The sequence below is a fragment of the Calidris pugnax genome, unplaced genomic scaffold, assembly GCF_001431845.1.
Source record: "Calidris pugnax isolate Ruff unplaced genomic scaffold, ASM143184v1 scaffold40, whole genome shotgun sequence".
NCBI classification, from domain to species: domain Eukaryota; kingdom Metazoa; phylum Chordata; class Aves; order Charadriiformes; family Scolopacidae; genus Calidris; species Calidris pugnax.
Window position 1 is genome coordinate 497,970 of NW_015090796.1, and position 14,620 is coordinate 512,589.

General features: G+C 46.6%; 1 protein-coding gene across 1 annotated transcript in view; it reads left to right on the forward strand.

The window, feature by feature from the left end:
* Positions 1 to 9,440, forward strand: part of MCTP1 (multiple C2 domains, transmembrane 1) — a 342,368-nt gene extending 332,928 nt beyond the window's left edge. Inside the window, exons 20-22 of the mRNA XM_014936839.1 lie at positions 2,344 to 2,453; positions 6,236 to 6,333; positions 7,330 to 9,440. Coding sequence (XP_014792325.1) covers positions 2,344 to 2,453; positions 6,236 to 6,333; positions 7,330 to 7,401 — 280 coding nt within the window. The 3' untranslated portion in view covers positions 7,402 to 9,440. The remainder of the gene's footprint in view (positions 1 to 2,343; positions 2,454 to 6,235; positions 6,334 to 7,329) is intronic.
* The last annotated feature ends 5,180 nt before the right edge of the window (positions 9,441 to 14,620 follow it).

Consider the following 14,620-nt stretch of genomic DNA (forward strand, 5'->3'; position numbering starts at 1 on the left):
AGCGGCCGGTGCAGAGCTGGCACAGGAGGCCGGAGTCCTGATCTCTCTCCAGCGCCTCATAGGGCTGGTGGACGAAGCACAGCATGGCCTCCTCCCCACGGGCCTCCTTCGAGCAGGTGCACGCCAGGTCCACGCGGACACGGTGCTTTGCTGCTGTGTCTCCTGCAGGGCCCAGCTCCAGCTGGAAGGCATGTCCCCGGGAGGGTTTCAGGGGCACCAGCAGCCGGAACACAGCGTCAGGCCCACAGGGACTCCAGCCTTCAAAGGCGCTGCCCACCCCGATGGCTGCCTGCGGCACCAGGAAGAAGCTGCGGGACAGGCGCTCCTGGAGGACACCGAGGACATCGCCCACCACCGTCTCCACCTCCTGTCTCCTGCAGGCCAGCCTCCGCGCTGAGCGCCGGATCTTCTCCCTGACCAGCCGCTCCTCGTCATGGAAGTCATCTTCCCTTTCTTTGTCCTCCTCCTCCTCCATGATGCTGATGGACCTGTCCCACTCATCACTGCTGTCTGGAGCATGGATCCTTCTCCAGAGCCATAAGCAGAGTGCGACGAGCAGCGCCAGTCCTCCCGCAACCACCCAGAAGTGCCAGTGTTCCACAGGAGCAAAGAGGAGGGCTCCCTGGGGAGAGTCGCTCTCCTCCAGCATCGGTTCCGTCTCCTCCAGGATCCTCTCGTCCAACTTCTCCAGCAGACCAGTCATGTCCGTGTTTGGGAGTTCCACAGGCTGCTGTACGCCAGCCCGGATGGCCTCACCCTGCTCGTTGCCAACCCTGGGCAGGAGCCGGATGGTGCACAACAAGAGCAGTGCATAGACTCTTCTCCAAGCCATGGCCCACAAGGAGTAGCAAGAGAGCTGCGAGCTCCCTCACCGCCGGCGCAGGCCGTACTGGGCCAGCTGCCTGCTGGCCCCCTTTATAGCCCCCCCTCATTGTGACGCGTCCCCCGTGGTGTCCCAGGGGCCGGAGCGCATCACAGGCACCACCGGCAACGGGTGGAGCCCTTGGGCCCCAACCCGGCTCGGCCAGAGCCTGGGATGGGGATTGCAACTGCCTTTGAACAAATTTCATAGAATGATAGAATGGTTTGGGTTGGAAGGGACCTCCAAGATCATGGAATTCCAACCCCCCTGCCATGGGCAGGGACACCTCCCACTCAAACAGGTTGCTCAAGGCCCCATCCAGCCTGGCCTTGAACCCCTCCAGGGATGGGGCACCCACAACTTCCCTGGGCAACCTGTTCCAGTGTCTCACCACCCTCAGAGTAAAAAATTTCTTCCTGAGATCTAATCTGAATCTTTTTTCTTCCAATTTAAAACCGTTACCCCTTGTCCTGTCACTACACTTCCTGGCAAAGAGTCCTTCTCCAGCTCTTCTCTAGGCACCCTTCAGGTACTGGAAGGCCGCTATAAAGTCTCCCCGGAGCCTTCTCTTCTCCAGGCTGAACAACCCCAGCTCCCTCAGCCTGTCTTCATAGGAGAGGTGCTCCATCCCTCTGAGCATCTTCGTGGCCCTCCGCTGCACCTGTTCCAGCTGGTTTGATTAAGGATCGTTTTGATCCAGGGCTTTTTTGGAACGCTGATATCCTGACACTGTGATGGGATCCCGGAAGTTCTCATCCTTTATCCATAAAAAAATAATCTTTGTTTGATTTCATTTTATCTGGAAGATAAAGTTTTTCTTTGCTTTTCCCGCAATGTACTTTATCATATGCCACTCCCTCTTTTTTTTTTTTTTCTCCTTCCATCCTTTTTCTCCGTTTTTTTTTGGCCACCCAAAGTGTTTTTATTTCCTTATTTCATCCACTGCTGTTGCATTATCCCTGTATTCAGGACTGGCTGTTCTGTCCCGGGGAGGGGTTGCAAGTGCACATCAAGCAGAGGAGAAGGGCCTTTAACTGCTTTCTCTGTCCTCGTAGTAGAGCAGGGAGGAGATAAAACTGAAATCCTTAGCATCATTCCTCTGCGCAGGTGTTGAAGAAAGGGATCTGGGTGTCTACAGAGAAAGGAATTGTGTGTGGTTTGCCCCATACTGAGACTGAGGGTGGGCATGGGCATTTCCAAAAAACGGAGCGATGCTTCCTCTGGAAATGGAGCGCCATGGGGCCAGGAGAGGTGCCCATCAGCAGGAGGGTGGGTGAAGCCTGGACCTCCTTGTCTTTGCACTGGGAGCGGGTCCAAGCCCCATCTCACCCTGACCTCCGCCATCCCTGCATCCCTCTGCAGTCCCAGTTTGTTCTCGCCGATGGAAACTGGCACTTTTCCCCCCGTCCTGCCCATTATTTGTTCTTTTATTGGCTCTGTCGTGTCACCACACTTCTGACTTTCATTATTTTTTCTTTCAGTACTTTCAACTGGACTGTCCCATTCCTGAGCTGCCTGGCCATTGTTGCCCTCTTGGTGTTCACCATCATCCTGTATTTCATTCCACTGAGATACATTGTCCTTGTCTGGGGTAAGTAAAGCCTTTTTTAACTGTCTGTGCCACTTAGAAAAAACTGTTTTTTAAGGGATGACTTACGTTGTCAGTACTTTTCTGTATTTATGGTCATGAAGCTGCCCCATGATGGAAACAGACAGGTTAGTTAAAAATCACAACTGCATGAAGATTTAGGCCCACCTGCAAAATCAATTTTTCTTGGCTGGCATTCCAGACTTCATCATACCATAAACATGTATCCATGAGGATTCTTCATATATCAAAGTGTAGCTTTGTCTAGATATTACTCTGATTTATTTTCGCCACTTATACGCAAACAGAGTCATTTCAATCTGTATAGTGCATTTAGGACAATATGCCTTTTTTACTGCAGTACTTTATCTTGTGAAAGTGTATGTAAACATGGCAACAAGGAACCTGTTTAAAGGGTCACCTTTAGTCCGAGAGAAAGGTGTACGTGGTATTTGGCTGGTTGATAATGGACAGAAACTGGGGGCAGGACAGGCAGAGGGGGCAGAACTGTGATTGATCCGAGCTCTCATTACTTGTCCTTGTATTTATTCTTTATACTGATTTTAAACAGCTACCGTTACCACATCTGTTGTAAATAATGCTCCACGATTTCATTTGTACATTTTTTATGCACCGCCAGCAGCTGTACCCTCATTCAGCAGTGCAGACCTGCAAGGAGCACTGCCTCAATTAAATCTGTGGCCAGATTTTCTTTCTGAAGAAAAGAATAACAATCATGCCTTTGTAAAAACTCCTGAACTCAAGAGACAATATAAAATCATTTGAAATGACTCCAAAGAATATATTTGTTATGTATCAGCCAGTATCAGTAATATAAATAATCATAAATCAATGCAGCAGAATATACCAAGCTGGGGAAGAACCAATAAGGAAATGGTCTGAAGTTGGGACAGGGGAGGTTTAGATTAGATCTTAGGAAGAATTGCTTTCCTGAGGGGGTGGTCAGGCCCTGGAACAGCTGCCCAGGGAGGTGGTGGAGTCACCATCCCTGGAGGGCTTTAAGAAATGTGTAGACGTGGCTCTTCAGGGCATGCTCTAGTGCCTGAGATCATTTAGGTTTGTGGGTGGGTGTGATGTGGTGGGATGTTGTGGTTTTTGTTTTGTTTTTTTGTCTGTTGGTTTGGTTTTTTGGTTGGTTGGTTGGGTTGGGTTGGGTTTTTTTGAGGTTGAACTCGATGATCTCAGAGGTCCCTTCCAACCATGGTGATTCTGTGAAGGATGTGGGCTCACTGTCCTTCCCTGTCTCTGAATTTAATTTATTCTCCACACACCCGATATCACTTGGGTGAAGCCCAGACTTTTGGTTTGTTCCCAAAATTTCATTCTGCCTCGCACACACGTGATGGTCGGCCTTTTGTTACTGATGTTTGAAGTGCCTGGTTTGTGTCCTTTTTATGTCATTCTTTGGACAGATCTGGCATCTTGTAGACTTGATTTCGTACATCCCCTTGGTTTCGTGCAAGAACCTGAGATTTTAATACCTTTCCAAGACCCACAGAACTATAGAGTCAGCTGTGTGGTTTGACAAACCCCTGACGTGTACCCTGCCGTACCCTGGGAGGGGTCACACTCTACCAAAAAAGTCTGTTTCACCTAAAGAAGAGCCTCAACTCCCAGAACAGAGCCCAAGCCTCCCCAATCAGGGATGGATAACATAGGCACTAATTACTGCAAGAGCACCTTGCTCTCTTTCCCTCCATCTCCTCCCTCCCTGTCCCAGGTGATGTAGCCTATCGAGATACCACCTCAAGCACCTTTCTTCACTAGAGGTTTCGGATCCACGTTTTTCTCCTGTGTTTCAGTTCAGGTGGCTTCTTATTCAGCAAGTGCATGGGGATCCCTTCTTTGGGGAAATACTCCCCTTGGGTGGTGCCAGGAGACCAGGCAGGTACCACTTGGCCACAGCTTCAGCAGCCTGGACCTCCTGGGGGTGAATTCTCACAGAGCCATGTCACCCCAAGCAGGGGGCTCTGAGCAGCTGTCCCTGCAAAAAAATGCAGTATTCCAAACACATGCCTGTTTTCCCCATCATTTAGTGTTTCCAACCTCCCCCTTCTATACACATTTCTTCACCCCATTTGTCCATCCTGCACCCAAGAGCAAAAGAGCTCTTTGTCTGACTTTTGCCCATGGGAGAGGCTGAAGTGGTCTTTAGCAGCATCTGCCCGGTTTGTCCTTTGGGAAGACAGGGGTTTATTTAATGACAATTTTCCCCTGTTATGGCCTGTCCTTTGTGTGGCTTGTGCAGGAGCCACCTCTGCGCTCTCATCCTGTTTGCAGGAGAGCAGAGTCCTGGTAACTGCTGCAGCTGTTTGGGTGGAAAAGAACATAAAGAAAACAACGCTAATCTGAACATCTTCAAGCTTTTGGAGAAGCCGTAATCTCCTTCTTGGGTTTTGGCTCTCCTGTCGTGTCCCATCTCACCTGTTCAGCTCTGTTCTTGAGCCTGGACCATGACTTCTTCATGCTCTTACTTTTGTGGCTGGTGGCTGGTTCTTTGCTTTGCGGGGGACAACAGGATGGGACCGTGTCAACTCCTGAACTCTCCCCTGGGTCCTCCAGTGGCCACGCGTGATAGACGGTGGGGTAGAACCTTGAACTTCTCAGCCCCAAAGGGTTTGACAGACACAAAGGTGTTTGAACCTCAGGTGTTCTTTCTTGGCGCTCACTGTTCAGTCGCCAGATTATGGTTGGACTGGGTGATCTCAGAGGTCCTTTCCACCCATGAAGATTCTGTGTGGTTCTGTGATAAAGGGGTCTCAGCATCCCCCGTCTGCACCACAGGACTCGGTGTTTACATCGTCCTGAAGCTCTATGTCCTTGCTAGAGCTTTCTGAAAGGCCTGGGCACCAAAGACTTTGTGGGAGATAAACGGCATTATCTTATCTCTGATACAGCCTTAATAAATTACACAGAACGGCACATTTTTAATGCTGTCCTGGCTTTTTCCCCGCTGACGGGAGCCTGTGTGGGTTGTACCATTCCTGCCCTCGTTTCAGACACATGTTCCCAGAGACCAGGCACAAGGTTCTCGTGTGAAGAGTCTGAAACTGACCCTCTGTGTAATGATAAGAATTCAAAACCCTGTTTTCTGCTGAGTCTGGGGAGGGTTTTCTCGGTGCTTCTGACCCGTGGCTGTGGGTAGGCAGTGTGAGACCCTCGCATCCCCCCTCTGCACATGGTGGCATCATCTGTGTCGGTCATTCCTGGAGAGAGATTTGTGTGAACTCCTCCCAAAGCCTTCACATGGTGCAGGCTGCACTCATCCACCTGTGCTCCACCACCCTCAGCACTGGAAGGACTTTTCTTGTGTCTAACCAGCATCTTCTGTCCTGCAGAGCCCATTACTGCTCATCCTCTGGGCCACGGAAATGGAGAACACTTGAGTCCTCTCCTTTTTGCGACCTCCACGTGATCACCATGGTCTCTATTAGTTTAAAAAAAATACATGTATGTTGGAGGAATTTGAAAATGGCCCTAGAACTTCTGCATTTTGAAGCAGGGGGAACCGGAGCAGCAGATTCTGACTTTTTAGAGCCTGAGTTTACAGTTCGTTCATTCGTTTATTCGGTGCTGTCAGACTTTGTAAACAGATCCTAAAATCTCTGTTAGAACTTGGCCAAAAATACATGTTTGTATTTTAAAACAAAATCACCATTTAATGGTTTTATTTATTTTTATTTATTATTTCTAAAACAAAATCATTGATGTTTATTTTTAAAAACAAAATTACGATAGTAACATTTGAACTTTCACTTTTGCAGGCATCAACAAATTTACAAAGAAGCTTCGAAACCCGTATGCAATTGACAACAACGAGCTGCTTGACTTTCTGTCCAGAGTTCCTTCAGATGTGCAATTGGTGCGTACACATTTTTTTCAAGTGTCCTTGTGGTGGTTAATTGGATATGTGGCCTCATTAATTTCTGGGGATATTTTTAAGCAAATTTTAAAGCAGTTGTTCTCATTCAACTGTGATGAAAAGAGTGACACCAACACTTTTCCCAGTGTCTCGTGGCGGCGCTCAGAGCCCTCCAGCCTTTCCATTCCTGGGAGGAAAGTTTTCTCTGTGGCCACAGTTAAACCGTGCTCATAAACTCCTTTAAAAATCAGCTGGTTATGAATTATAAGCTTTAGTGGTGCTGGATGCAATCTCTTGAGAAGGTGCACGCGTTGAGATGATGTCAGGCACATAAATCACCTCCAGTATCTCCGAGATTATCTGCTCTCCATATTTCTAGGTGTGGGTCCTGGTTCAGAGCTGGTGTAAACAGGAGGTGTGGGTGCACGTACCCGCTCTGAAGCTGATCCCCACTGTGGTAACCCTTGGAAAATAAGCAAGTTTTTAAGAAAGATCACAAAAAATATTAATTCGATTTATTAAAGAGAATACTTTTTATTCTCTGTCAGAGCTCATGGAGAAAACAAAAGAAGTAGCCTGCTTAAAGTTTACTTGGAACACTGTTTTCCCTCCTGGCAGGATTCTCCTAATGCTGTTTTCCCTTCCTACTCCAGATCTGTCATTCTGTTCTGTTGATCCACAGCTGTGGATCCCACGTAGTTTGCAGGGGGATAGTTTTCTTTTTCTTTCTCTTTTTTTTTTTTTTTCTCCCCCGGGGGGAAAAAAAAAAAAAAAGAGAAAGAAAAAGAAAACTATCCCCCTGCAAACTACGTGGGATCCACAGCTGTGGATCCCACGTACTTTGCAGGGGGATATTTTTGTTTTTCTTTCTCTTTTTTTTTTTTTTTTTTTTCCCCCCGGGTGAGGAAAAAAAAAAAAAAAGATAAAAATATAAATCCTTCTTTATCTAGCCATCGCCACCTGACCGGTGTCTTTCTGAATGTTGTGTCTAAACAGATGCAGTACCATGAGCTGAAACAGGATCCCAGCCACAGCCCCAGCAAGAGGAAGAAAAACAACCCTGCCTAGCCAGCTCCACGTGCTGGGGGGACTCGTGTCTGCTGGGGGGGGAAGATAAGAGAAAAAGCCTACACCTAAGCAGCATTTCCTTTCTCTGAGCTGTTTATTCATTTTGCCTTTCTATCGAACGAGGAGATTTTGTAAATACTGTAAAAAGGCATTTCTCATTGACTGTATCCTGCGCACCGTAAAGACACGTTTGAGGAGGGTTTCTAGTGGGGTTTTCTCCCTTTGAAAGCCTTGTTAGAAACAGGGTAACGCGTTGAGGGAATCAAAATGGTGAATATGCACTGCTGCTTGATGGTCAAAGACACCTGAAATACTCAAACCATGTCGACTAAATCTGCAAAAGGTGTAAATTTGAATCTGACTCAAAAATTCAGTCGGATTGTGAGAATTAATATTTTTATCCAGTAAGTCACCATTACAATTTTCTATGTTTTATACATTTCAAGAGAAGTACAATGTAGTGGAGCCTACTGCACTTAAGTTTTACCAGATTTTTTTGAACTCCAGACCCTGGTGTTAACTCCTGGTGCAACGTTTCCCTGTGCAGTAGGGGCTGCTTATAAGATATTGAGAAACACCAAGTGCAAACCTCTTTTTTGGAGCTCCCAAAAGTTCCTGCCGTTTTTATCATTCCATTGTAAGACCTGAAAAATATCTCTCTCTCTCTCAAAATACTGCCAGGTTTGTAAACTGACTGCCTATCTGATTTTTTCTATGTGTACCAGTAATCTTCATTTGTACCACATCGTTCAGTGAATGAAGTTCATAGTTCTGCTTTGATGGGAATACTATCGATCTAACTCCATATTGCTTCGGGTGTCATGCCATGAACACCTTCCGTGCACATAACTATTTTAATATGGAAACCTTGCAGAAGATGTTTTTGCTTTCAAATCACGAGATCATATTAATACGCTTAATGGTATGACACATTACCTGTTACTAATGTGAAATATAGTGTAGAGGAGAAAAAAATGCAGTTGTGGTAAAGCTGATATACCGGGTTTCTTTCCTTAGCTAATGCCGTAGTCAGTTCTTCTGATACGATTGTGCCCTACTGCATGGAAACTGCATTGTTTTATAAATTACATGGGACGTAGAGGAGAAACGTTTACATTTCAAATGTCTTAGTGGCCACTGCATAACGAGTACTTGGGGATATACTCTGATAGCTGCATGTAGACCTTCCACGCTCAGCTCCCCGTGTAGAGGGCAGAGACTCCATTCCTGAGGGACTACCCCTGCACAGCTCTTAGTCGTAGCTCCCGGCGACGTTCAAGGGGATTCTTGCCCACGTGGAGAACGGCGGGACCTTCCTCGAGAGGAGGAGCCTTCCCGCCGTCCTCTCTGGGCTACCTCTCGTTGGTGGCAGTTGCTGGTGAAGTTATATTGCACTACTCTAAGAATACTTTTTGAAAAGACTATTTAGAAATACTTTGCAAGCAAATGTGTATATATATATATATATATATATATTTGTCAAAAGAATTCTATGTTAGCCGCGTTGGTCATGGAAGATCATCCTGGGTTTGTTTATTTTGCAGATAACGTTGGTGGCCGGTTTCTGACGTGACCGTTATTTTGGTCTTTCTGTTCACATGTTTGAAAGGAAGCCAGCTGTTCTGCAGAAAGTCTTGGACCTAAAAATACTCTCATTACGTCATGACTTTAAAAGAATTTATTTGCCAGGCTTGTGTAACCACCTTTCCAGTGTGTGCTGCCCGAAAAGCGACCTACTATTGATGAAGTCAGAACCAATGATGAGCCTATTTTGTTTAAAAAAACGAAACAAACGAAAAAAAAAAAAAAAAGCCAAACTTTTGACTGGACAATGCGCGAATGTTTGTTGGCAGTTGTCAGTTCTGCAGAGCTCTCTGATGCCCTGATGTTGCCTTCCTGATGTTGCCCATCGGTCTGTGTGCGATCTCCCCTTGTGTTTCTTTTCTGTACCCGATTTCAAATGTCTGCTTTGGTGGTAACGTCTGACTAATTAGTTATACACATTTATGGCATTAAACACAGTTTTAAGCATCTCTCTACAAGGTATTAGGAAGCCTCTTTCTTTGAAGTCCTTACGCTGTCGTTTTCCCATGAGTGGTGTGAAGAGCAAGGGAGTGAAACATCATATTTCTGTGTGCAGGATTTTGGTATTTTAAGCCCCAAAACATGTAAATGGAGGGGACGAGAGAGGGAAAACATCTGTTTGTCAAAAATTGGTAAATTACTTTTGATGCCTCAGTCATTCAGAGTTGATCTCACTGGGGTAACGCACAGAGGCAAGACTAAGGGTGCACGTTGATTAAATATGATTCCCCTGCCACAACAGGACATTTTAAAATCACATTTTACCATAATTTTTCTGTGAACCCACTTTCAGTATTTGCAGTTTGTCTACTCTGCTACGTGTGGGAGGAGGGCCCTGCAGAGAATCACTCCTGCCTTACACCGTAAATACTGCAACGTGTCTTCTGTTTCCAGGTTGGTTCTGAAGTCAGTTTTTAACCTGTTTGATTTTCTGGGTTTTATTCCTAAGCAACTCATCCATTCATAAAGAGTCACAAAAGAATAGCACATCTTATGGTCATGGAACTCTTTCTGCTCTTGGAAAATAAAATTAAACATTTTTTTTTTTGGACCAGTGAAAATGAGTAACTTAATGGGGGCTCACACTTAAAGAAGGTGTCAGAGTGCCCAGGATCCATTGAGGCTAATTGTGGGAGAGGTTCTAATTAATTTCTGCTGATCACTCACAGCACAGAGCCTGCTTACCCTCTTTTTACAGTTGTTGCTCTCTGCAGTGAGTTGTTCACTCAATGTTTTTCATAATAACAATGAGCTCTAACTTGAAGAGCTCCTCTACTGAAGCGTAGCATTTTAAATCCAAGTGGACTAAAACCTAGGTTTTTTTCTATTGCAATTGAAACAACAGTGGAATAATCAGAAGGTAATTTAACAGACTGCATACAGTGTATCTGCTAGTGTGGTCCCCAAGAGCACAGGCTTTTTTACCAATAACAGGAAGGACTACTGGACATGCCAGTAAATGTGATGGTAAAGGGTTTCATTCTAGGATAGCCCAAGAGCCCAAGGTTCAACAAGGCCAAGTTCTGGGTCCTGCCCTTGGGTCACACCAAGCCCATGGATGCACCAGGCTGGGGGCAGAGTGGCTGGAGCTCCAAAAAAAAGGACCTGGGGGTGTTGGTCACCTGTCAGCTGAACATGAGCCAGCAGAGTGCCCAGGTGGCCAAGAAGGCCACCAGCATCCTGGGCTGTATCAGGAACAGCGTGGGGAGTAGGACTCGGGAGGTGATTGTCCCCCTGTGCTGGGCACTGGTGAGGCCACACCTCGGGTGCTGTGTCCGGTTTTGGGCCCCTCACCACAAAAAAAGACCTTGAGGTGCTGGAGCGGGTTCAGAGAAGGGCAATGGAGCTGGTGAGGGGTCTGGAGCACAAGTCTTGTGAGGAGAGGCTGAGGGAGCTGGGGGTGTTCAGCCTGGAGAAAAGGAGGCTGAGGGGAGACCTTCTCACTCTCTCCAACTCCCTGAAAGGAGGGTGTAGCCACGGGGTGGTCGGTCTCTTCTCCCAAGGAACAGGTGATGGGACAAGAGGAAATGGCCTCAAGTTGTGCCAGGGGACAGGTTCAGGTTGGAGATTAGGAACAATTTCTTCATGGAAAGGGTTGTGAAGCCTTGGAATGGGGTGCCCAGGGCAGTGGTTGAGGCACCATCCCTGGAGGTATTTAAAAGACAGGTTTACATAGTGCTTAGACATGGTTTAGTGATGGTTTTTATCAGAGTTAGGTTGATGGTTGGACTAGAGGATCTTAAAGGTCCCTTCCACCCTCAACAATTCTATGATTCTACTCTATATGAGGGAGAGAAAGGAAAAATTACTTCTCTCATCAGCACGAGATCCCACACCCGCCCCGCAAAACCGAATAAAACCTTTGCATCCCTCTGCCCAGCATCCAGGGACCCTGCCTGGTGGGAGAAGGGCAGCTTCTGTTCCCTCCTCCCCTCCTTGTGTGGCTCCAGGAAGACACAAACTCCTTCCCATTGCTGAGCCCTCTTCTCTTCTGAGGGCAGACTTCCCTCCCACCTGGGTGAATTTCCAGGTTGGTGTGCGGCCGCTGAAAGACATCACCTCCCCACCAAAACTGTTATTGCAAATTGTCAATAAATGTCTCCTCCTCCAGAATTTTTCTAAAATCTTGCAAAGATGGAAACGCAAAACTTTTTTCCATCACACAGAGTTAGTAATTACAGCTTTTTTTCAGTGTGGGACACTGGATTTCCATTGCTTTCTGCCTAATGAAGGTAGAGCTCCTTTTAGGAGTCTATTTTCTGACTCTCAAAGGAGAAATTCAGCTTCTCCCAGATAAAGTGCAATCTTTTGACATCAATCTAGCAAAATGTGGCTGAGGGTGAGGAGCAGCCTGGAGAAGGGCATGTAGACCCTCATGGGGGTAGGGGGAGGACATTTGGAGATGTTCACAAGGGCTTACCTTCCCGTGGTGCTCTCCCTCTGCGCTTGGAGAAAGAGAAGGTCCTTCATAGCAGACTAGTGTAAATGTCCTAAACCACCTTCCTGTCTCCATGTTTCTCCACATTGAAAATATGGAGAGCTGCTTCAGTTGCCTGGACTTGGCCTGTTGGGAACACGCACCCCATCCCACAGAGCAGCCTCTCTCAGGAAAAGGCAAAAAAAGGTCAGCAGCCGTGCTAAATAAACAAATTCTTGGCCAAACAGGCCAACAGGTTTGGTCAGGCCACCAGACCAGGAGGTTGGATACTTCTTGCCCCAAGAGGCATTAGAAGTTTTCTGCTTCTTTTGCATTATAGTAACCAACCAAAAGAAGGCACGTTTCTCATAAACTAGGGATTTTAAATCTTAATTAAAAAAAAAAAATCCATAATCTATCATAATGCAAAATACTAAATAAATCTGAACTATCCATTGCACAAGACATCGCAGTGCTGGATAATTTCTTTTTTCTCCGCACCATTTGAATGCTCAAATGAAGTCAGATTCAGCTGACTTCAAACAGGACAAATTCCCCATCAATGAATCTTGACTGTCCACCTTAAATTTCTGGAAGTTTGAAATTGAGATCTTTTACCAAAGGGGCCAAAAAGAGTATGACCATGTTTTTATTCACATCAGTCTTAGTACTGAATGAAATTTAAATGTCAAACACTTCTCTGTGGTTCAGGTTGCACAATATAGAAGCCTGAAACCCTTGGTTATGAGTCATACTGTAATAAATATTTTCCCATTTTAGTATAATCAAAGGAAACTCAAAACTGCTTCTCTTACTCAGCTTTTATGTAAATTACAGCAGGTGATTAAAGGAAAGCCTGAAACGTTCATCATTGATACATATTTTGATTAAAGAGTGCTGATTTTATTTTTTCTAGAATCCTTTCATAAGAGTATTGCCTGACCTGATTTACCCTGATGTAAAGACACATTCCTAAAAGTTTACTTTTTGCATAATTGCACGTCATCTTTTTCTAGGCATGTCAGAAGAAACCCAAAGCCTTTTAGATCCACAACTGAAGAAGAGAGCTCCCCGGTCAAAAGTAGCAAAGAAAGGTCAAACACATTGAAAAAATGTGGTTGAATTTGGGGGGGGTGCCAAGCGCTGGGCAGGTTCATGGAAGAGAAGAGGAGCTGCCACTCGGGAGCTTCCCATCCTTTAGTGTGTGACACTGCAACTACCACAAGGACCACCAGAACTTTGAAAAGAACATGACAGTATCAAACACATCTCTTGTCTTACCACACCATTCCCAGGTACTACTGGGAGAAAGGAGGAAAGTGGTTTAACTTTGGTTAAGTGGTTTTGGCCAAATTTACCAAAACCACTGACAGATGCCTTCTCCCTTCCCTCCCCCTCCCCATCCCATGCCCTCCCCATCCCCTGGGCATGTTTAGTTTGGAGAAGAGGAGGCTGAGGGGAGACCTCACTGCCCTCTACAGCTCCCTGAAAGGAGGGTGTAGAGAGGTGGGGGTCGGTCTCTTCTCCCAAGGGAATCATGACAGGAGCAGAGGAAATGGTCTGGAGTTGGGGCAGGGGAGGTTTAGATTAGATCTGAGGAAGAATGACTTTCCTGAGAGGGTGGTCAGGCCCTGGAACAGCCTGCCCAGGGAGGTGGTGGAGTCACCATCCCTGGAGGGCTTTAAGAAACGTGTAGACGTGGCTCTTCAGGGCATGCTCTGGTGCCCGAGATTATTGGTTTGTGGTGGGGTGTTGTGTGTGGGGTTGTGGGTGAGGGGTTTAGTTGGTGGGTGGTGTTTTTGGGTTTGGGTTTGGTTTTTCTTTTTTTGTTTTGGTTTTTTTTTTTTTTAATGTGGTTGGACTCAATGATCTCGGAGGTCCCTTCTAACCACTAAGATTCTGTGATTCTGTGAAAAGAGAGGAAGAGACGAGCAGATAAGGCAGCCCTGGTGGTTTAGCGTAGCAGGAATGCTCCCCAGCAGAAGCTCCTCAGATGTCACCTACCCATTTTAATCTGCTCCCACGGGCTGCCTTGAGCCTCCACCACCGTCTCACCCAAAAGTAAATGAAAAAGGGGGTTGTTTTTTTTGCTGAACTGGGTGCCGGGAAATCTCTTTTCCAGTCTTACCCCATTACAGGACTGCCCAGGCCTGTTCACGGTGCGGCTTCTCTCACCGGCAAATACTCACACCTCAGAACCCAGCCTGCCCAGTGGGCTTCTGTCCTTGAGTCACGGCAGACGGGAAGATGTCTCTCTGCCTCCTTGAACAAATATGGTAACACGAGCGAGGAGATCTCTCCCTTCCCCTTGGGGCTGGTAGCCCTGGGACACGTAACAAGCTCGACAAGCAGCCGCACGCGCATCCGGAGGAGATGTTGCTCACGGGCATGAGATAATGGCTTGATCAGGAGAAACGGGCCTGGGGACTAAAGCAATTCCTTCCCTCAGCTACATTTTTAGTCCTCAGGCTGAGGCCCCCTCAACACATCCATTGGGGAAGGGGGGAGGAGAAAGGAGGAAGGCTTGTTAAATAAAAGATTCACTGGTAAATTGGGTAACTATCAAATGCCACTTCCATTCTTGCAGTTTTGTTTGTTGGTGGGTTGTGGTTTTTTTTTAAGACTGGGATTTATTTAAAGGACAAAAGTCTTTCTGCACTGTGTTTCTAGCAGTAAATGCCTCACTCGCTCAGAAGAAGGTCCAGTTGCTGCAGTTTG